At 42.0% G+C, this 23,265-nt stretch overlaps 1 protein-coding gene across 7 annotated transcripts in view; it reads left to right on the forward strand.

Annotated features, from left to right (window-relative positions):
- LOC124802664 (PSME3-interacting protein) overlaps positions 1–23,265 on the forward strand; it is a 100,001-nt gene that overhangs the window by 59,964 nt on the left and 16,772 nt on the right. For 4 of the 7 annotated variants that reach the window (XR_007017137.1, XR_007017136.1, XR_007017135.1 and 1 more), the window contains exons 6-7: positions 10,695–11,025; positions 11,647–11,776. Coding sequence is in view for 3 of the 7 variants with exons in the window: in XM_047263576.1 (XP_047119532.1) it covers positions 10,695–11,025; positions 11,647–11,710 (395 nt within the window). In the remaining 4 variants the exon portion in view is untranslated. Of the gene's footprint in view, positions 1–10,694; positions 11,026–11,646; positions 12,357–23,265 lie in introns of those variants that run through there. The other 3 variants (XM_047263576.1, XM_047263574.1, XM_047263575.1) reach the window with 1 other exon arrangement.

The raw sequence follows: 23,265 nt of genomic DNA on the forward strand, positions 1-23,265 counted from the left end.
TCTGAAACAGAGGAGCCATGGCTGCCATTTCTTGGTGTTCCGACCTAGCTCCTGTGCTCCCACCTTTTTGATTCTTCTTACTCTTTTACATCTGTTGTTGATTCTCGTCATCATCATTTTCTTTCCTGAGATTTTATCAATTTGTCCACATCGCTTTTTTCCTTGTGATAATGGAGCGTGAGGAATCAGGTGCATCTCCCATCGCTGTAACGTGTCATAGGGGCCTCCAACTGCTTTGTGTGTGGAGTGACTCACCCACTTTTACCCTCTTAACCCTCTCACTTCTAGTTTCTTGTGTCTCTAGGTTTTATTGATTCTCAGTCACAATTGGGTCCATCAGGATTTCTCTTCTGTGTCCTTCCTCTCAGAGGACTCTTCCTGACTTGATGCATAAAGGATGGAGGTACTGAATACGTCATAGTGTGTGATCTTTTTAACCCCATCAGTCCAATCGTTCTTGACACTCCTCCATTGTATGTGATCTTACGATACAAATTTTTTGAATTCTTTCATAAGACAACCACTTAAGATTCTGCACCAGAAAATAAGGATCCACTAGTCCAATGTGGATATAGTGAGGGTTTATTTAACCTCTCCCCTAGAGTGAGGCTTTGATCTCCTTGTATAGCTATTCATTGTAAATCTGTCACTGTTGAGCCCTAAAAGGTCTATTCACAACAAATTACAAAAAATCATGTTGCCAGGAATTATCTGATTTGTGTTGTTCTGTACTATAAGATCCTTAACTTTATGGATGAGGTGTCCTCTGAAAAAATCCAACATCAACATTTTCCCCCTGTTAAGCAAAGAGCCTGGCATTCTGTTCCAAACAACTTCCAAAAGATCTAACATCAGATCATTTGTCATCCATCCCTTTTCTTGACAGCTAAAGACATGTCTTGCAGGCAGTTTTTCTTTCAGTATCATTTTCGTATTAAGGCTACACAGCACCACTTTATTTGTGGCCTTCTCATTGCCAGAATTTCTTATAGGCCAATTTTAATGCTGTTCACATTGACAGTAACATTTGACGGCATATCAAAATAAACAGGCACATGATTTGTTGTTATTCATATGGTGTAGCAAATAGTCAGTCTGTTTCATGAGATTGATTATATGATGCTGGTATGGAAGTAGTTTTTCATCAAATGCTGCGAGACGTGGAGCCAATTTTGTTCTATATCGTAATGTAGGTGTCTCCCCCTTTGTCACATGCACACAAGCCAATACTTACTTCTATTTGAATTATATGACACATGGAATTGGAAAATTTCTGTTTATCTCTAGCACGCTCATTTGGGTAATTTTTTAAGTAACCAAGAAGTCTTCATTGTATTTCTCTTGCACATACTGAACAAGCTGCTGCTCCAGTTTGTCAAACCTTTCCTGCTTTGCTCCCTGGAAAGTTTGGCTTGTAAAAATGACTTTCTTTAATTTCTAACAATCTTATGGAAAGGATAGAATGCTGCGCTCCATATAGAGGAGACACTGAAAACACACATGCATTCACATAAGCTCAACTCAGACACACAGGACCACTGTTTCTAGCCGCTGTCTGTGGACTGCAACTGCATCTGACGGGAGCAAAAATCTAATATGGAGGTGTATGCATGAAGGAGGACAGATAGCAGGGTTGGGATGGGGATAGGCATAGCCTGCTTGTGGGGAGCATGTAGAAATGTGATGTGGACAGTGTAGGGCTGTTAGGTGCAGTCGTGAGGTTGGGAAATGGGAGAAAAGTATAGGAGAAGAAGACTAGTGGATGTGTTGGCAGAATAGAAGCAACTGGGTGGTCCAGCTGTCTCTTGGCCACTGTTTGGTGCTGGCCATTCACGCGAACAGCTTATTATTTGTCGTGCTCACATAGAAAGCAGTACATTGGTTGCAGCTTAATTTGTAGATCACATGGCTGCTTTCACGGGCAGCCCAGCCTTTCAATAGGATGGGAGATGTCTGTGACCAGAATAGAATAGGTGGTATTGGGAGGATGCATGGGACAGCTCTTGCATCCAGTACTAATGCAGTGATATTAGCCATGAGGTAAGGTGTTGGGTGCAGGGGTGGACAAGGGATGAACAAGGATATTGCATAGGTTATGTGGGCAACAGAATACCTCTGTGGGAGTGTTGGGAAGGATACGGGGTACAGTATTACTCATTTTAGGGCACAATGAGACATAGACGAAACACTGGCAGAGAATGTGATATGTGATTCAGTTGCTCCGGTCCTGGGTGGAACTGAATCATGGGAGGAGTGCTCCTTTGTGGTCGGATGGTGCATATGTGGGAGGTGGGAGGTGACTGGAGAGGCAAGAGATGGGAGATCTGTTTCTGTGTGAGGTTGAGAGAGTAATTTTGGTCTGTGAAGGCGTAAGTGAGACCTTTGGTATATTTGGAGAGAGACTGCTCGTCACTACAGATGTAACAGTCACAGTGGCCAGAGACAGTGGTTTTTTTGTGTGTGTGTGTGTGTGTGTGTGTGTGTGTGTGTGTGTGTGTGTGTTTGTGTTTGTGTTGAGTCTTTGTCCAATTTTAAAATGATTTCAATTCCGTCTGCAGATATATCCAGGCAAACTGCAGTTTAAACATAGTAGATGTTGATAAAAGCCAAGGTTTGCCCTCACATTTGCCCTAATGCTCTGCCAGGCTGTCACTGTTCCCCCTCCAACCCTTCCAAATTCTTCAAATCAAATCTGCACATGCACTCAGTTGAAAAGCATCTTCTGTAAATGTAAGGGCGACCCCTATACTTATCTGTCACACTATATAAAAACATTGATCTCAGCAGAAATAGTTTAATCTTAAAATGTAAGACAAACCTGTGTTTTTTAAATTATGATACGTGGCAAAATCTTCGTCTTCTACTCAGGTAAATCTGTAATGCAGGAAGTTTAGACGGGGAAAAAGTTGTTAATTCTGGTGAAAAAATGGGTAAGGGAAGGACAGATAGAAACAAACTGCACAGCTGTCATTTAGTCATATTATTACTATGCATATGTTTCTTCTAATTCTTATTGATCAAGTAAAAGAAAGCATCAGTACACTTTTCATTGTTATAGAGAAACAAAACTTGTGTTTCATAACAGGTTTGTATTGACTCCACACTGCCTTTCAATCCTCATCTGTTCCGTTACTGTGTTCATAACTAGAATGCCCCCCTGCGGGTCCGGGGGTAAGAATAGGCCCGCGGTATTCCTGCCTGTCGTAAGAGGCGACTAAAAGGAATCTCCAAAGTTTCAGCCTTATGTGATGGTCCCCTCTAGGGTTTGACCTCCATCTTTCGAAATTCTTCCGAAGAGCGAGCCAATTAGGGAAGGGTGCCTTCATGATGCACTGTATCCGTCGTGCGTTGAGATCTTTAGCCAGCTTTCTTGTAGTTGGAATGCTGTCCTGCTCGTTTTCCATCTCTTGGGCGAGGATACGTCCCTGGGTGTGATTACCGCGCTGCACTGTGCAGTGTTACTTTTTGCTGCGACGACGACCTTGGGCATTTTTGCACCTAAGATCCAGCACGGTAGCCAGTCTGTTGTGGTGGGATCGCCATGTACCCTGTTGGTTGTAGCCCCCTGACAACACAGGGATCGCTCTACTGATGCCTGCGCCGTTAACTCCCCACGTATGCCAAGGAGTAGATGCCCATCTCAATGGGGCATCAGGACTCCCGGCAATGGCCATCCTGCCAGGTGGCCTTTGCTGTGGCTGGGTGGCACCCGTGGCGAGGGCCATTGGTCGGAGTAGGTGGCATCAGTGTGGATGACACGCAGTGAAGTGTGGCACATCTTCTCTTGCTGGTGGCCAGCCACCAGCAGTCTCTAAGCGCTCAAAAGCTCACTTTAAGGCTAATGTGTATGACCCAAATCATTCCCCTCCCTGGCCACACCATGGGAGGAACGAAAGGCTATGAATGACAGTGAAATGTATTCGCCCCAGTATCTTAGTCTGTACATGAGCTGATGGGGAATCCTTTGTGTCCATGAAGCATCAGTTCTTTGTAGACCATTTAGAGGACAAGTTCAGGGAGGTGGAGGGCTTGTCAAAAATCCGGTCTGGGTCAGTCATGATAAAAACAGCATCCTCTGCCCAGTCACAGGCCTTAATCGCTTGTAAGAAGCTGGAGGATGTTTCTGTTACTATCACACCCCATAAAAGCTTAAATATGGCCCAGGGCATTTTCTTCCCAGGGCATTGTCTTCCACAGGGATCTTCTTTTACAGTCCGATGACGAGCTGCACGCCAACTTAGAGCAACGAGGTGTCCATTTCGTCCAGCGCGTCCACCGGGGTCCGAGGGATAATCAGGTTGCCACCGGAGCCTTCATCTTGGCCTTCGAGGGTGACACATTATCTGAGAAGGTCAAGGTGATGGTCTACCGCTGTTATGTCAAGCCATATATCCCTCCCCCGTTGTGGTGCTTCAAGTTATGGAAGTTCCGCCATATGTCTTCCTGCTGTGCTTCCAGCCTCATATGTTGTGATTGTGGTCGTCCATCCCATCTCGATACTCCATGTGCCCCGCCTCCCATCTGTGTCAACTACGGAGAGCACCATCCCCCTTGCTCGCCGGACTGTAAGATTCTACAAAAAGAATGGAAAATAATGGAATACAAGACCCTGGATCGACTGACCTAAACTGAGGCTAAGCGGAAATTTGAACGACTTCTTCCAGTACGCATGACGTCCTCTTATGCCGCCACTGTCACTCCTGCTACAGTTTCCATCGCTGCACCACACACCGTCAGCTCTCAGAGCCAGAGGACCACACCTGCCCTCTTGTTGGTGGGGCGGGGGGGGGGGGGGGGGGGGGGGCGGGCACTTCACTCCCTGTTGCTCCTGTTCCATCTACTTCAGGAGCCACACCCCCCCCCCCCCCAACCATCGAGGACATAAGTTCCCCCTTCCCAGCCGGAGAAGCATAAGACTTGTTCGGCTCCTCTCGCCAGGAAGGGGTCCCTTGGGGATCTCCCTTCGCAAGTTCAGACCAGCAGAAACGCGGATACCCGCAAGTGGCTGAAACAACCACTGGTCGCTTGTCGTAGAGGCTCACAGTCGTCGTCTGTCCCTGAGACTGACCCACGGAAGCCATCCCAACCTGAACCACCAAAGGCACAGCAAGAGAAACAGAAAAAGAAAAAAGGTTGCCAAGAATCCCGACATTGCGGTGGCACCCGTCCCACCGCTTCCTAGAAGCTCAGGTCGAGATTCTGGCATCTGCTGGAGACCTGAATCTCGCCGGTCCCTCAGACGCCATGGATGTCACTCACGCGGGTACTGAATCGGTGGCAGCGAGTGAACAAGCAGAGTAAACTGCCTTCCCAGTTCCTTCACGCCTTTCTCAGCCATGGACAATACCATCCTCCAGTGGAACTGCAGCGGTTTCTTCCACCATCTAGCTGAGCTCCGACAACTTATCAACCTTCACCCTTTCTTCTGCATTGCTCTTCAGGAAACTTGGTTTCCAGCAATGCGAACCCCCACCCTCCGTGGCTATCGGGGTTATTATAAGAACCGGGCAGCTTATGAAAGGGTGTCTGGTGGCGTCTGCATCTATGTCCTTCACTCTCTTCACAGCGAGTCTGTCCCTCTACAAACACCTTTAGAGGCTGTCGCTGTTCAGGTGTGGACGCCACAGGCTGTTACCGTCTGCAGTCTTTACCTTCCACCGGATGGTGATGTCGTGCAGCATGTCCTGGCTGCGCTGATAGCCCAGTTGCCGCCACCTTTCTTGTTACTGGGCGACTTCAACGCCCATAACCCTCTGTGGGGTGGGTCAGTGGCAACAGGTCAAGGCGCCACTGTTGAGCATGTATTGACACAGCCCGACCTTTCCATTTTAAATGATGGTGCATTCACACATTTCAGTGTGCCGCATGGCACATACTCCACAATCGACCTTTCGATCTGCAGCCCTAGCCTCTTACCGTCTGTCCAATGGAGTGTGCATGATGACCTGTGTGGTAGTGACCACTTTCCAATCTTTCTGTCACTGCCACAGCGGCACTCTTCTGGGCACACCTGCAGATGGGCCCTGAATAAGGCTGACTGGGACATGTTCTCATCCATGGCCATTTTTGCGCCTCTTTCTAATGAAGCCATTGATGCGGTGGTTCACTCGGTCACCAACCGGCATCGTTACTGCTGCAGAATTTGCCATTCCCAGTTCTTCTGGGTCCCCTCGGCGGAGGACTGTGCCTTGGTGGTCGCCTGAGATCGCTGAGACGATTAAAGATCGCTGGCAGGCGCTCCAGCATCACAAGCGGCATCCATCTTTAGTAAACCTCGTCGCCTTTAAACGGATCTGTGCGCGGGCCCGCCACATCATTCGCCAACACAAGCAGGAGTGCTGGGAACGGTATGTCTCCACCATTGGCCTCCATGTCTCTCTCTCGCAGGTCTGGGCCAAGATTAGACGCCTCTATGGCTATCGGACCCCTGTCAGCGTCCCTGCACTGTCACTGAATGGGGCAATTTGTACTGACTCCAACATAATTGTCAACCGCTTAGCAGACCATTTTGCTCTCAGTTCCGCATCTGTGAATTGCCCACTGGCTTTCCGCTCCATTAAAGAGCGGTTGGAACATCGGAGCCTTTCATTTCACACACGCCATCCTGAATCCTACAATGTCCCATTCACTGAGTGGGAATTCCACAGTGCCCATGCCGCATGCCCTGATACAGCTCCCGGGCCAGATCGCATCCACTGTCAGATGCTGAAACACCTCTCCGTGGACTGCCAGCGATGCCTCCTCGACCTTTACAACCGTATTTGGGTCGAGGGTGAGTTTCTGTCACAATGGCAGGAAAGCATTATTATCCCCGTTTTGAAACCAGGCAAGAACCCATTGGAGGTGGACAGCTACTGCCCCATTAGCCTCACCAATGTTCTTTGCAAGTTGCTCGAACGCATGGTGAGCCGGCGGTTGAGTTGGGTACTCGAGTCTCTGGGCCTTCTGGCTCCGTCTCAGGGTGTTTTCCGTAAAGGCCGCTCTGCCGCCAACAATCTGGTGAGCCTGGGGTCAGCAATCCGTACGGCCTTTGCCCGCCATCAGCACCTCATCACTGTCTTTTTCGACATGCGGAAAGCGTAGGATACGACATGGCGCCACCACATCCTCTCTACGATTCATGGTTGGGGTGTTCGGGGTCCACTGCCGATTTTCCTACGAAATTTTCTGACGCATCGTACCTTCCACGTGCAAGTCGCGGCCTCCCATAGTTCCTCCCGAGTTCAGGAGAGCAGGGTACCACAGGGATCTGTCCTAAGTGTCTGCCTGTTTTTAATTGCAATTAACAGGCTCGCTGCGGCGGTGGGAACGTCTGTCTCAGCTTCCCTGTATGCTGACGACTTCTGCCTCTGCTATAGCTCCATTGGCATTGCAGCAGCTGAACTTCAGTTGCAGGGAGCTATCCGTAAGGTGCAGTCTTTGGCTGTAGCGCATGGCTTCCAGTTCTTGGCTGCTAAGACGTGCGTTATTCATTTCTGCCGGTGACGAACAGTTCACTGTGAGCCGCGGCTTTATCTTGCCGGCGAACTTCTTGCTGTGGTGGAGACATACCGTTTTTTGGGTGTGGTTTTTGATGCCCGGTTGACTTGGCTCCCACATATTCGGCAGCTTAAACAGATGTGTTGGCGGCATTTTAATGCTCTGCGGTGCTTGAGCCACACCAGCTGGGGCGCCGATGGGACTACCCTCTTATGGCTCTACCGGCATTAGTCCAGTCCCATCTGGATTATGGGAGCCTGGCTTATGGTTCAGCATCCCCATCTGCGTCGCGAATGCTGGACCCAATCCTTCACAGCGGTATCTGACTTGCCACTGGTGCTTTCCGGACCAGCCCTGTGGACAGCATACTTGTGGAGGCAGTTGTCCCTCCACTGCAGTTACGGTGCCAACATTTACTGACCGCTTATGCTACGCGTGTTTGTAGCTTGCCCGGGCATCCTAATTATCGTCTTCTGTTCCCACAGTCGGTCGTCCATCTCCCAGAACGTCGGCCCTGGTCGGGTTGTACGATCGCGGTCCGCGTCTGAGAGCTTCTCTCCGGGCTTGGGGTTTTCCCTCTTCCACCTCCTTTCCGGGCCCCTCTGCGTACACCCCTGTGGTGTGTGCTCCGACCTTTCCTTCGGCTCGAATTGGCAACGGGCCCGAAGGACTCAGTCCCTCCGGAGGGCTTCTGCCGCCGCATTTATTCCATCCTTGGCACATATCAGGGCACTGGCGTTGTTTACACGGACGGTTCGATGGCTGCTGGTCGTGTTGGTTATGCTCTGACTCTAGGGGACCACTATGAACAACATTCATTGCCAGCTGGCTGCAGCGTTTTCACTGCTGAGCTGGTCGCCATCTTTCGTGCCCTAGAGTATATCCTCTCCTGCTCAGGTGAGTTCTTTGTTGTCTGTAGCGACTCCCTGAGCAGTTTACAAGCTATCGACCCGTGTTTCCCTCGCTCTCATCTTCGCTCTCATCTGGTGATGGCTGTCCAGGAGTCCCTCCATGCTCTTGCCCGATGCGGCCGCCCTGTGGTCTTTGTGTGGACCCCGGGCCATGTTGGGATACCCGGCAATGAACATGTAGACCGCCTGGCCAAACAGGCCACCAGTGAACTAACTCTGGAGGTAGGCCTCCCGGAGACTGATTTGCGGGCAGTCTTACGCCGCACAGTTCTCTCGCTTTGGGACACTGAATGGCGCGATCTGACCACACCTAATAAACTCCGTGCTGTCAAGGAGACGACAGCTGTGTGGCGGTCATCCATGCGAGCCATTCGCAGGGACTCAGTCGTCCTTTGTCAGCTCCTTATTGGCCACACCCGACTGACGCACAATTATTTACTGTGTCGTGAGGTCCCGCCTCTTTGTCGTTGTGGGGCGGCCTTGACGGTGATCCACATTTTGTTGTCCTGTCCACTTTTAACTGTGCTCAGGCAGACGTTTGCGCTGCCTGATACGCTCCCTGCCCTTTTAACTGATGACTCTGCAATGGCAGGCTTAGTTTTGTGTTTTATTCGGGCAGGGGGCTTTTATCAGTTGCTCTAAGTGTTTATCTTTATTTTGTGTTGAGTCTGGCTTTTGGCCTACGGTTTTAGACTGAGTTTTTAATATGTTTCTCGGTGGTTGGCTTTTCCTTTCTTTCTCTACGGTCGACCAACCACTGTCACACTGTGTGTGATTTTAATTCGTTTTGTCTGGTCTTTGTCTAAGTTTCTCTTGTCCTGTGTCGTCAGTCTTCTTTTCCTTGTTCACTTTTATTCTGTGTGGTTGTTTTTAAGTTTTGGAAAAAGGGACCAATGACCATAGCAGTCTGGTCCCTTTAATCCCACAAACCAACCAATAGCTAGAATGTCTCTCTTAGCTCTGTCACTGCTACAGATGTGCTCTTTGCATTCCATGCTGAGGCAGCTTATGTTATGGTTGTACTGCTCGCCAAATGCTGGTGCCTGTGCTGAGAGACAGTATTCCAGCTGAAATGAAATACTTATCACCCAATTCTTCAAAAAATGTTAGGTGAAAAAAAAATTGGTTTTTGCATATCTTACAAAATAATATCTTCACTCAATAAAGAACTGAATTTCTTTTCTTTATCTGTCATACTCTGCTGCAGAAAATTAAGTAAAACTGTATGTGAACTTTGCATACAGTTCATTTTAGCTCATACATGGCAGTGAATGGAATGCCGGTAATGTATCGTGATTTTATTTAAAATTGAGAGCAGAATGATTCTTCATTTTGTTCTTGAGTTAATGGGTTTTATATCTGATGGACAGTTGGGTGCAAAGCACCCTGTTCCATCCATGTGAACGTGCCGGCTTCTGTGAAATACTTATCATGAGGTTTTAGGTGGACAAAAAATATTTGCACTTCTTACAGTATGATATCTTTGCTGGATAAAGGACTGAATTCCTTTTCAGTATGTGCCATAATTACTGTGGTGCATCAAATTAAGTAAAACATTGCACAAAATTTGAACAATTTTGCAGAGGTGTGGTTGAATTTGGCTTGTGCATTGCAGTGAATGAAATACAGATAAGATATTTAAATGTTATTTAAAACTGAAAGTAGAAGGATATCTCAATATCTGAAGGATGGTCACGTGTGGTGTTCCATTCGTATCCTTGCCATTGTGAATCATGTCATCATAGCAATCGTTTATGTTTCATAAAAGAATCAAGATACCAAAACAAGGTGTTTTTGCAAATAATGGGGCAGATATATTGTGTATTAAATACTCGAAACTTTTTTATTCACTGAGATATGGGAGTAGCTCATCTGCAGCAGTGAGAGATCAGCAGCCCATGACACATTCAGGTGGACAGAGCACTGTAGGAAAACCTAAGCGGCACGCATATATAAACCCATAATACCTGGAGAATGGCGTAGCAGTACGTGTATACATGCCTACAGCAGCGAAAGATAAGTCATGCGTTTTGAATTCCTTTTTCCTCTCTTACATTACATCTCTCTCTGTTGTTTTGATTTTACTGTTGCTATGAGTTGTTCTTGCTGTATTGAACATTTACAAACTACCAATGAAATGTCAGAGATTATAACATTAATGTTCTTACCTTCAAGCTTCATTGTAAATATCATACCTTTGGGAGGGCAGCATAAAGACATCTACTGTAGGGTTATTTAAAAATGTATGTGCTGTCCTGTTGAAATAATAATCACCCTTAACATGTCTTTATCTCTTTTTTACAGAAAACAGCAATGAACAGAGTAAAACAGAAGATGACAGTGGCAGCTCTTCAGATCATGCTGAACTCAACAGCCGTGAGACTGAACAAAATACCTCTCCTGCTTCACAGAATTCTGTCAAGAACATCAGTAGTCTCCACTGTATTGGTATCTTACCAGGTTTAGGTGTTTACCCTGACTCAAGTGACAGCGAGCAGAGTTCAGACACAGATGCGGAGCTGACTCTATCATCAGGCTATGACCTACTAGGTCGGAAGCTGGCTACAGGTGCCGGAGGTGCAGCTGCACGCAAGGCTGCACAGCAACAGGCCAAAGCTGCTGATGCATCGGGAAGGTGAGCGCTCAGCGCTCGTCATCACAACATTCTGCGAAAGGATTGCCTACACATTCCACCTATGCGTTTCTGCTATGTTAGAGTTGTTGGCTGGTGCATTCGGGAACTGACCCTTTATCTGGAATTCTGTGTGAGGCTTGTTTTCCAGCCACTCTTTCATAGTTACAGGAGACATTTCTTAATTGAATGACATATCTTGCAATAGTGCAAAAAAGAGTTAGTAAAAATATCCATAACTGTGCTTTCAGGTCGTTAAACTGTGGTTTTTAAAGGGACAGATATTTCCCCCCCTCGAAATTTCACATATGTTGAACAATGTATAATTTGTTGAAGTATTCTAGATCTGGGGGCTTTGGGAATTTATATCCACATATTTTTACAATTTGCATTGAAAATTCATTTTGGCTGTAGAACAGATGGGTGGAATGGCACAAAGTTCTGACTTTGGCAGTTGCTTACATTTCATTCTCCTGCCCTTCTTTGCATTATCTTACTTTTTACCCATATGTTGTGCATATCTAATCATTGCAAGAAAAATAAAGTGCTGTACTCTTTCAATTGCTGGACAGAACTTTCAACTTGTGGGAAGGTGCTGAAAGTTGATGGTTGTTCTGATTGCAGTGAGGATGTCGATCCAGGTAGTTATGGCAGCTGCATTGAAGATGATGAATATTTCAGTGAATGAAGACATCGTGATCCAATCTGGAGGATTCCACAGCTTCTATCTACAGTAGTAACGGAACATATGAAAGTCAGTTGTTTAATAATGTGTGTATTTTGTTTTATGTGCTTTCAGTATGAGTAGAAATAAAAACTGAGATGCTAATATGTGTGATACGTCTTAGGCAATTGATTCCCACCACTCATTGTTACTGAAATACTAAAAACAAATGCATAAAATGTAAAACTGTCATGTTTTAAAATATTGCAATGCTCATTTAATTGCTTTGTTATGTCTCCAAGCCACGTGTGAACATTAATGTCCCAGTGATTGGTTAACACATCCTTGCCCAGGCACATTTGGCTTATGTTGATTTTGTTACAACCAAGGATTAATGTTAAAGTTGTCTCTTTGTGTTTGTCTTTATTTCCTATATTTTGTAACTGTAACCTGAGTGTTTGTCTTAACAGTATGAAAATGAAATAACTGCATCCAAAAATGCATGTTTGAGGTTGAGTTCAGTTTGTAGGTAGATTTGTTTTGCCTAAGGTCATCTGTTGTATGTGTATAGAAGATATAAATAGTGTAATGCATAATCCTTACGACAGGAAACAGCATTTGTACATTCATACACCGGAAAGAGTTGAATAAAAATATAAATGTACAATAAGTTTATTTTTGAGTATACACACTAAGTTTGTCACACATTCATGTAAATTAAATGTAAAGTAAAAAACAACTTGTTTTGCAGATTATTTTAAATAAGTTGATTGGATGCTATATTTCTGTCAAATTTTTATGCTAAAATGGAGCATTACATGTTGAGTCCTATCATATCCCTAAATAAAATCCCATGAAACAAAAAGAGGGAGTTAGGAGGAGTGGCAAGATAGAAACTGGAATCCAGAATGTTCTGTAGTGTATAGACCATGTAAGTTTGTAGAGGTAGATGTCTGTATTAACAAAGGAAAAATGTGAAGTTGGATTGGGGCATACATTTAGGAAAATCCAAATAGTTAATAATGGAGACATCAGTTATTTTGTCAGATCAGTGACAAGGGAAAATTGTCCAATCTGACATGTCAGAACTCGCCGTGAAATTTTTTCCACAAGAAGAATGCAACCAAATAAACAGTGTCAGAATTTCAGCTGCTAAGACACTGTGCATATATATATATATATATATATATATATATATATATATATTTTTGAATGCAACCAAATAAACAGTGTCAGAATTTCAGCTGCTAAGACACTGTGCATATATATATATATATATATATATATATATATATATATATATATATATATATATATATATATATATATATTTTTTTTCAAACTGTTGAAAATTGCCAACACCAGAGCTGGAGCAGACTGCTCATCCAAAACACATCTGGCACATGGCTTTACATGATGATGCAGCAGTCAACAGATAACAGAACACAATTTGATTGTAATCTGTAAAGTGTACTTCAGTTTCCATTTGTCTTTTCTCTGCTGCAATTGTTGACAATTATTTTTCTCTTGAATTTGCAACTCGTTCAGTATCTGTCTTAGAAACTGTGAAGACAAGATTAGTCTATTACAGCACATACTGAGGCAGTCAAGAATAAAAGTAAATTCTTCCTGCAGTCGTTATGTTAATGGAACAAGAAGAGACCATATTTATATGTGGTACAGTGGAAGTATCCTCTGCAATGCATTTCACAATGGTTTTCAGACTATGGATGTTTAAGTAGATGTAAGCAATAATAGTTAGCAGTTCTTTTTACATTACTGGTACATTTTAATGGTGGAGATAGAACTGAATTAATATTCATTGTTTTCTTGATTTATGCCCCCTAGTGTAATCTGTAATCTTACAAAGGTGAAGTATGAATAATGTTCTATGCAGTAAACATCATGTAATTCTCCAGAAGTCCAACATATGCACAATTTGTTGGGTAATTTCATGAAAATTCAGTCAAATGATGTTGGCATTTTGATATTAACTGCGAAAACATCAGAAAAATGGGAAATAAGTCTGTTGATTCTGGAAATTGTGGTTTGTGTGATTATAGTTGTGCCAATATGAATTCAAAGCAAGAAAACCATCCTAGCCCAAGGAAACCATGCACTGCAATAGCTTTGAGTGACAAGGAAAAGCTTGTGAATTCTTGGTTAAACATAGAGGAGGAAAATGCTTACCCGACACATTCGTACTCAATAATGCCAATGATGGTTATGAGTGGATTACAATTTCCACTTTTTTATGTCTATCTTCAGGAACTTCATGGCAAATCATGACCAAAAGTTAAGAAAAGGACTTAATTTCCAAATATCTTTTAATGGCTGTATCAGAATCTGGAAAATGGAAAAGAATAATTTTTAACGTTTCATTCAATACTTGTGTGTGGAAAATGATTCACTGCTTTGATGGACTCTTGACATAGAGAAATTTTTTCAGGAATATGACAAAAAGACTGTTGATGTATGGATTCACACCAAAACAATTGTGTGATTAGGAAATTGTCAGCAATACAATTTCCAGTAGGTCAGGGTCATTTCAGGTTTATCGGTGGAACAATATTCATAAACTTCAGTCATTTATACATTATCAACGGGAATACTGCATTATCAAATGTTTCCTGGTACACAGCATAACAAGCATGATGACAGGCCATTTCTTACACCACCCTAATTTTGGCTAAGTAAAACTAATAATGACTGAAGTGTCTAAATGTATTAACTTTGCTTTTGTTGTGTGTGCCTAGTGTAGGGAAAATGTTGGGTTTCCATCACTCAGTAGCACAGTGGTTTCAACTATAGAGAATAAATTTAAGAATCCATTCCATTGCAAGTAATATGTACAAAATCCGAAAATTGTCATAATAACTTTGCTACATAACTTATTAAATCACCACCACCTTAGTACAACAGCTAGGTAACTTGATTTTTGCCCTTCTGAGTTATGTAAATGACTCTTGCCTGCTTGATGCTCTCTAATCAATGCTACAACTGGATATCTCTTAGGGTTTACTGTTGGGACACAATACACATTTCAACAAATAGGTAAGTATCAAACCAGGAAGTATTTATGTGCCACAAATAGAACCTTGAGTATCCAGTTGTGCTGTAACACGAACTGCCAGTGAGGACATAACTATAATGCAAGCAGTAGATATCTTAAGTTACCTAGTTATAATATGTAATGAGCATTCAATGTTAAGATGTTTATGCAGCCTGTGCATCTGTAATATGGTCTAAATTGCCAGTAATGTTTGTTGAGCATTGTTTTTTCATCTTCTTTGTGTGGCATTCCAGTTTATGCTGAACAGAGTGATGTTTGTTCTTTAACAATTGCTGAATGCATTGAATCACATTCCATTTCACCATGACCAACACTGAATTTTAAACCAATAACCTTCTATGTTAGTCATTTCCTGAATAGTGATCAAGTACATTGCAACAACAGGTTTGGTTAGAGTGTGTCCTCCACAGTAATTGCTGAAACAGGAAATGTGGTTTACCATTACAAGGAGAGATTGATATACTCGTACATACGGGTTGCTATCTCAAAGTTTTCTCCTTTTTCCTTTACTTCTGACCACATGAAACAATCTCTTTGTTTTGATTTTATGTTATGCACTGTAAAATTGAAAGGTTTCATCCTTTGAAGTAGTTAGTGCCAACAAATTTTGCTGGAGACTTACAAAAGTCCCATCTGAGTTTGGTGCTTGTTCCTTCCTTTGGTTTTTTGTTTCTTTTCCTCTTGAGCCCTGTCTTTAGCTAAAAGGTGAGCATTATAATTAGGTGTAAGATCGTCTTCATAGGCCCTAGCAATACTGTATGCCATGCATAGGCAACACTTTTAGCAAGTCATTTGTACGCATATTTCCAGTTTCTCCCTGTGGTGGTATACCACGTTTACTGTGTGGAGAAAACAATCTAAACAATTTTGTTGCTGCCATATGTGAGCTTGCTGTTCAGGAAATAACTAACCCTATAAACCATGAATTTAAAATTCAATGTGGAATGGGACTCAATGCCTTTGGCAATCACTACAGGACAAAACAGAGTCAGAAAAGTGAAACAGCCTGCTGTCTAAAAGACTATTGCCAGAAGCGCATGAAGTAACACCTGTATTGCCACAGGGCTTTTAGGAAAGAGGATGTGCTGGCTAAACTTTTTTTGTTGTGCGATATAAAGAAGACTATGATGAAGAGTTTAGAGCTCTTCACTATAACAAGAAAAATCAACAAGATCTCCTTGTCAGACACCAGATTTTTGTACATGTCCATCCTTTTTATAGCACAGGAAAAGTACGAGGGTCACTTCAAAAGAAATGCACACTATTTTTGTAAAAATACATTTTTCATTCTGCATGTGTGAAAGTTTTACAGTGTGTAGATACATCCTTCCTGCTTGTTTTCAAACTTAGTTCAACCTTTTCCCATGAGTGGCACCGTCACAGCATGTCTTCAAATTCATATTCTTGAGGAAAAAACCTTGTTTCACAAAGCGCCTAGCATCCAGCGTACTTTGGTCTATCGATTATTCGTATGACTTTGAAACGTGTCCCTGGCAGTGTTTGAACATCGCTGAACAAATTCTAAGTTGATTTCTGAATGAATCATAAGTGGTTTGTGAATGCGTGCATAGTGTGCGTGATGTCTCTGCCAGTGGAATCCTCGTCATATCTAGAAATAAACTTTCCTGCAGGCAAAAGGGGCTATAAGAGCTGAGCAGAGTATAGCCGAATGAAATAAAGGCAACCACTATCTAATTATGTGGTTGATTGGGTTTGCGAATGATGAGCGTTGTTATGATTACCAGCGAAATCCATAGAATCAGACTACCAGAGTGCGAATAAACGACTAACAGGAATAACAGGTAAGAAAAAGTACGTATTATCTTATCGGTGTATCCAAGAAAATGAAATTTTGACATAAAATTTTTGGCCAGATCGCTATACTAGCAAGGGCCAGTTGTACAGTCTCCGACTAGCAGCCACTTTAAGGTCTATTCTGGAAGTAGTGTGGAAAACGTGTCGTACGAACAAGTAACAATACCTAACCGGAGAATAATCGCAGGATAACTAAACTGGTGATTCTGGCAGAATTAGTGAAGTTAACCGGCGAATAAGCTTTGACATTGGCAGGAATCGATACAGAATTAGTAATGACAACATTGTTTGTTAGAACGAGGAAGGAGAAGAAACAGTGACATCACTTAAATTATGGAAGAATATGACAATTCCAAATTTATATAAAAATTTCGCACTACTACTTTTCGATCTCGTGCTTGAGAAATTGGGAGCGTACGAATGAAGTGTGAAACTATTTCCTAACGTAAAGCTTTTTGCTTGTAGTAGGCCTAATAGGCATTTGATATTGTTACTTTGTGAATTATATTCTGCCGTGTTATAAAAATGACCATTTCTGCCAAAACAGTCTGGTTTATTTGGCGTGTGTTACAATTGCTGCAGTATTATAAAGACCTATTTTGTTTTATCTCGCAGACAGTGACAAAATACAAGTAATCAGGTTGAGAAACCACACCAGTCTTGGGCCTATTTGTAATTACAGCTTTTTCAGTATTAGACAACAGCATTTCGATTTTTCATGTAGCAAAACGTTTGACAAACTTTGATGAGGTAACAGATCCTTACGCAGAAAGGAAAGCAGCCTTGTAAAGCTGTAGCAAGATTAGAGAGAACAAAATTCTAGGTGGAAGAAATGTGTACTGTCTTGCCTCTCTCTTCTCTTTACTGGTTTTATGTATCCTATACTTAATTTTATGTCACACAAAGCAGCAAGTTGTTAGCTAAACAGTTGACTGGAAGCAGGAGAGGCACCATAGGACATTTTAATTTCCACTGTCCAGAATATATTCTGATGGCATCCAGTACAAAATAGACACGTTTCAATTCCACAGACCAATAGACAGGGACGTGCGATACAAGAATGCTGTGTGAAGAGCTGTGGCGCTGCACTTTGGCACACTTAAAATCAAATAACATGTCTTACAATTCCTCTGACACGTATGTTTTATGTATCAGACTCTTCAGAAAGATGTGCGCTACAAAATGAACATTTTTTGAAAATTTGATTTTTTTTAAATTTTTGACATCCTATCTCAAACACTCGAGGGACGCCCCTATCTACTATTGTCCCTGTTCGGAAATATCGTAGATACGGGTCTGATGCGCAGAGCAGTCTGAGTTACAATAAGGAAGCAGGTAGTCTCCATGTGACCCGTGTGTACATTTAGTGTTTTTGCTGTTTCCTCATTGTCTACTGCACTCACGTCAAATGAAAACAAAATTGATTTCTTTGGCCGGGAGCTATCATGTGAATTAAAATGCATTCACATAATTATGGAAGGCTAAAATACATTATTAGTTCAGATTTTATTTTATTTTATTTCCACCTTTCTGACAGTCAAGCATTAACTGCCATGCAGAACAATGAAGTTATTTTTATCGGTTTGCTGAAGAAATTTTCTTTTATTAATCTTTTCCCCTGAGGCAGTCAGTATATTTGAAACAAGGGTTTAATTTCAAACTATTGGCTAGTTTCAACTATTCGGTGCATTTCAAGTGTACATTTTCATCTTCTAGCACGTATGGCATTATGTCATAACAAAGAACCAGACATGAGATAACAAAGTACTGGTACCCAAGGAAATTTACATCCCGAAACCACAATGAAAAGGTTAATATCAGGTCGATGCCTACTTCACTGGCAATCTGGGACTCATTTATAAATCAGCTCTTTGATGACGAGCCATTTAGAAGAATTTATAGCCCAGAAGATCACACTTATATGTCATTATTAAAAAATTTACTGGCACATTTGTGTGATATATCTTAAAATGTAATACGTGCATAAAATACCAACATTATATGGGAAAGCTTAGCTTCTCTTGCAGCGCATTGGCCTTAGAGACCAATATTATATGTGAAAGCTTTGTTTTTCTTGTAGCACCATTATATATATTAATTTAAACCATTAACTTTTCCTGTTCGTGTGTTCGCGCTACTTAGCAGTGATGTTGCTATTGGCTGATTACACCACGTGTCCGAAGCTCTGAATATCCACTGTCATCAGCTAGCGAGATCACGTGACACGAGCTATGACTGGCTTACAAATATGCATCGCAATCTCGATTTCAATGCTTTGGAAAATAACATTCGGTGTTTGGTGGAATTCGAATTTATACTTTTGTAAAACAAAAATATGCACCGTACATGTTACTGTACATCAAACACCTTTCCAAAAGGTGTTTTTCACCTGAGTTCTGTTTTCTGAAGCGCCGGGAAATTCTATGCTCATGTATAAAACCATAACCATTCAAAGGACTGATAAGTTATACAGTTCCGAGAGAAAATATGCTGTCAATTAGGAGGGAAAAACTATCTTTCCACCCGGGAAAAAGTGTATTTTTAGCCGGGAAATCCGGGAATTTTTCTTCCTTGTCTGCGTATATACCCTGAATTGGACAACAACAAATAAAAGAGTTACATAATATTACAACTTTAGAGAAAACGTGTTAGTTTGCACCAAATTTAATGGTTATTGACTGAGCTATGAAGAAAACAATTGAAACAGAACACTGTCGGTGTCAGTGACAGAACACACAATATCAAAAGGACATAAGAGTGGAAACTCCAGCAACTAAGAATGTGTGCTCTGACAGACCTACATTTGGAAGTGATAGGTCTGGCAAGCCAGCTTCTGAACAAATGAAATTGCTTTCAAACAGAATGGAAACAATGCAGTGATAAAATAACTATATTTCTCCCTCTAGCAATATTATTAAACACTGTTCAATATCCAGTGCTACATCACAACTAAGGAGGAGAACACACACAACTCATCATTGATCCTGCCAGAATTGTCAGCCTTAATATTCCAATACAAAGAGGCAAAATAGAAGAATGCACGGACTTGATGAAAATCAACATACTTGGACTCAGTGAGACCAAATGGAAGGGACAAAGATCAAAAGAACTGAGTGGGATATCATCTATCCTGGTCAGGAGAATCCAAGCAAAAAACTGTGGTACTATTATGGGTCATCAAATGAAAGATCGTGTGGTCGATGTAAAATCTGTTTCTGATCAGATTCTTCACATTGTACTAAAATTAAGTTCTTCCAAGAATATCAGCTTCACATGGTGATATCACCACAGGCTGGTTGTGAAGATGACCTTAAGGGAAGAGTAATAGAGGAAAGAACAGTTATCACAAGTGATATGAAGGCCGAATGGTGACTGCAAGAGATGGGTACGAGAGTATTCTGTGGTCACATGGGCAGCTCCACAAGAAACACAAGGTAATAGACTCCTTGACTACAGTATGAGGAACTAACTTGTAGGGGTGAACTCTTGGTATCACAAACAAAAAAGGTATAAGATCGAAAGATATGGATGGGAATCTCTTGTATAGTATATTTTGACTGACAAACAACAGCAAAATAGATTGCTAGATGTTAAAGTGATCACAGGTTCCTCATTGGCTGATATAGATTCAAAATGTTAAAACTGAGAAGGGCACAGGAAGAGAAACTCAGGACATCGAAACTGAAGGCCAGTGATAGAGAAGCAGAGTTGGAAGACAACATCAGGAGAGAAGTGGAAAGATCTGAAGAAAATCTTGTTACGATACTGAGAAGTTCTGTGGGGGAATCAGTGGCACAAAAATAAATGGAAGGAAATGCCATTGTGTAATGACAGAATAAGAACTGCTATTCTGAACAAGAACATGTTTACAAAATACTTCATTGCCCATAATGAGGAACTATGCAGTCACTAAGAAATATGGAGGATGTTAATGGCAATATGAAAATGATGTATGAGATGTTGAAGAGAGATAAGGAACATTCCAAGTACCTAAAAAATGTGTGGAAAGAAGAGACGGTACCTGCTGACTGGAAAATGGGCATTATAATCCCAATTTTCAAGAAAGGTGATAGAAAGGGGAAACTTTATGAAATAATTGTACAGAGTAAGAGGGGAACACTGTATGAAGAAAATCCCTTGGAAGAACAGTACGGATTCAGGAAGGGAAAATAGACAACTGCTTTAATTTTCTGTCCCCGCCAATTAATGGAAAAATACTAAGAATGCAACTGTGACTTCTTGTTTGCCTTTCTGGATGCAAAGAATAGGTTCAATACAGTGAACAGTGAAAAGGCGTCGAAACACTGAAGAAAAATAGAATACAAGATGACATGGTACACGTAATCAAAAATTTGTATGAAGGTGCCAACTGTAAACTTCAAACATCCATAGGAATGACACCCACACTTGGCACGAAATCTGGGTTAAGACAAGGTGAAATTCTGTCTTCTCTCCATTTCATTACTGTAATGCACAAGATCCACAGAAAAGTACATCAAATCCTTAAAGCTGATAAAATGAAAACTGTGCTGATGCCTACATCTGTGGAAAAACACTAAAGAACATCTTCAAGATTAAATAAAAACCTGGGCAAAAGTTACTAAAGTATATGATCTCATCTTCAGCAGAAGAAAAGTTTGGTGATGGTCAAGAACAGAAATGGGCAATCAATGGGACATTTTGAAATGGATAGGAAACGGCTACAGATGACCCATCATTTCAAATATTGTGGCAGTGTTGTCTCTTATACTGGTTCCATAGACGAAGTAGTCACTCAGAGAATTCACACAAGCAGAAGTTTCTATCAAATAAAGACATAATATGGAACAAGAAAGAGCACTAAAATGTATCATCTGTGAATACTAGTACAAGGTTTGTTCATAGTGTGGTCAGAAATATTCAAAGCAATAGCAATCTTACATGAGGAAATCTGAAAACAGGTCCAAGTTGTAAGACAAAATAATCTCGCAGCAGCTGAAATGGTATGATGTTGCCACATGGACAATAGCAAGCTGTTTGGTGGTGTGATTTGAAACTGAGACATAAGACCAACTCTCTGGTAAAAGGACATGGTAAAATCTGCTTCGAGCAAAGAGGGCATACCTGGGGCTCCTTATATGACTCATGGTGTGGGCGATAAGAGAGAGACAATAGTAATAAACTAATACAGAACCAAGACCTGTTTGGTGGTAAGAGATGTGTAGGCACAGCCTTCACAGAAGTGATTTTAAACCCAGAGCAATATTTTCAGTGGAGAGAAGTCATGTCACTACAGAAGGAATAGCTAATTGTAACAAATCTTGCAGCATGCCTGTGAATTGCTTTAATGTGTCCCTTAATTCCGACCTGGTGGGAAGACACTCAAGAAAGGGTTGCACAAGTACTCTGTAAACTGTCTCCTTTATATATGAGCTCTCTTTTTCAGAATTCTCCCAATAAACAAAACTCAACCATTCGCCTTCTGTACAACCAACCTTTATATGACTATTCCATTTTGCCACTTTTCAACATTACTCCTAGATATTTAATTAGCTTTACTGTCTTGAGCAGCAAACAAGTAATACTGTATTTGAACATTACAGGATTGTTTTTCCTACTCATCGGCATTAACTTTCAGCATTTAGAGCAAGTTGCCATTCATTGCACCAAATAGAAATTCTGTCCAATTCATCCTGTATCTTCCTTCAGCCAGTCAACAATGACACTTCCTGTAAACAGCAGAATCATTAGCAAACAGTCGCAAACTGCTGCTCACCCTATCTGTCAGATCATTCATATGTATAGAGAACAAGAGTAGCTATCACACTTCCCTAGGGCAATCCTCATAACACCCATGTGTTAATCCTTTTCAGGTCAGAACACTTGTTTTGGCAAAGCAGTAACTGAAAGTAATGCCAGCTTGTAACTCTTATAGAAGAGCGCATTACTCCTTCAGCAACTGTTTTGAAGGCATTAAGATTCAATTGTACTTTTAAAAAAATTATTGTTTCTATACAGTCTTGTTAATTTTTAAACAGGCTGCGAATGTTAGGAACTTAATTCACTCACCTACCAAAGCTTGCTTGTCTCTATGTCTGAATGTACACTATAAAGCAGTCAGATGAAAAAAAAATTACAATTTTACATAAACACCTTTTAGTAACTGTCAAGTAAGACTGTGCTGAGGTGCCACAGCCCATCATTCTTGCAAGTCTATAGGGTGTTACAAAAAGGTACGGCCAAACTTTCAGGAAACATTCCTCACACACAAATAAAAAAAAAGATGTTATGTGTACATGTGTCCGGAAATGCTTAATTTCCATGTTAGAGCTCATTTTAGTTTCGTCAGTATGCACTGTACTTCCTCAATTCACTGCCAGTTGGCCCAATTGAAGGAAGGTAATGTTGACTTTGGTGCTTGTGTTGACATGCAACTCATTGCTCTACAGTACTAGCATCAAGCACATCAGTACGTAGCATCAACAGGTTAGTGTTCATCACGAACGTGGTTTTGCAGTCAGTGCAATGTTTACAAATGCGGATTTGGCAGACGTCCGTTTGATGTATGGGTTAGCACGGGGCAATAGCCGTGGCGCGGTACGTTTGTATCGAGACAGATTTCCAGAACGGAGGTGTCCCGACAGGAAGACGTTCGAAGCAATTGATCGGCGTCTTAGGGAGCACGGAACATTCCAGCCTATGACTCGCGACT

This window comes from Schistocerca piceifrons, chromosome 6 (genome assembly GCF_021461385.2).
Source record: "Schistocerca piceifrons isolate TAMUIC-IGC-003096 chromosome 6, iqSchPice1.1, whole genome shotgun sequence".
NCBI classification, from domain to species: Eukaryota; Metazoa; Arthropoda; class Insecta; order Orthoptera; family Acrididae; genus Schistocerca; species Schistocerca piceifrons.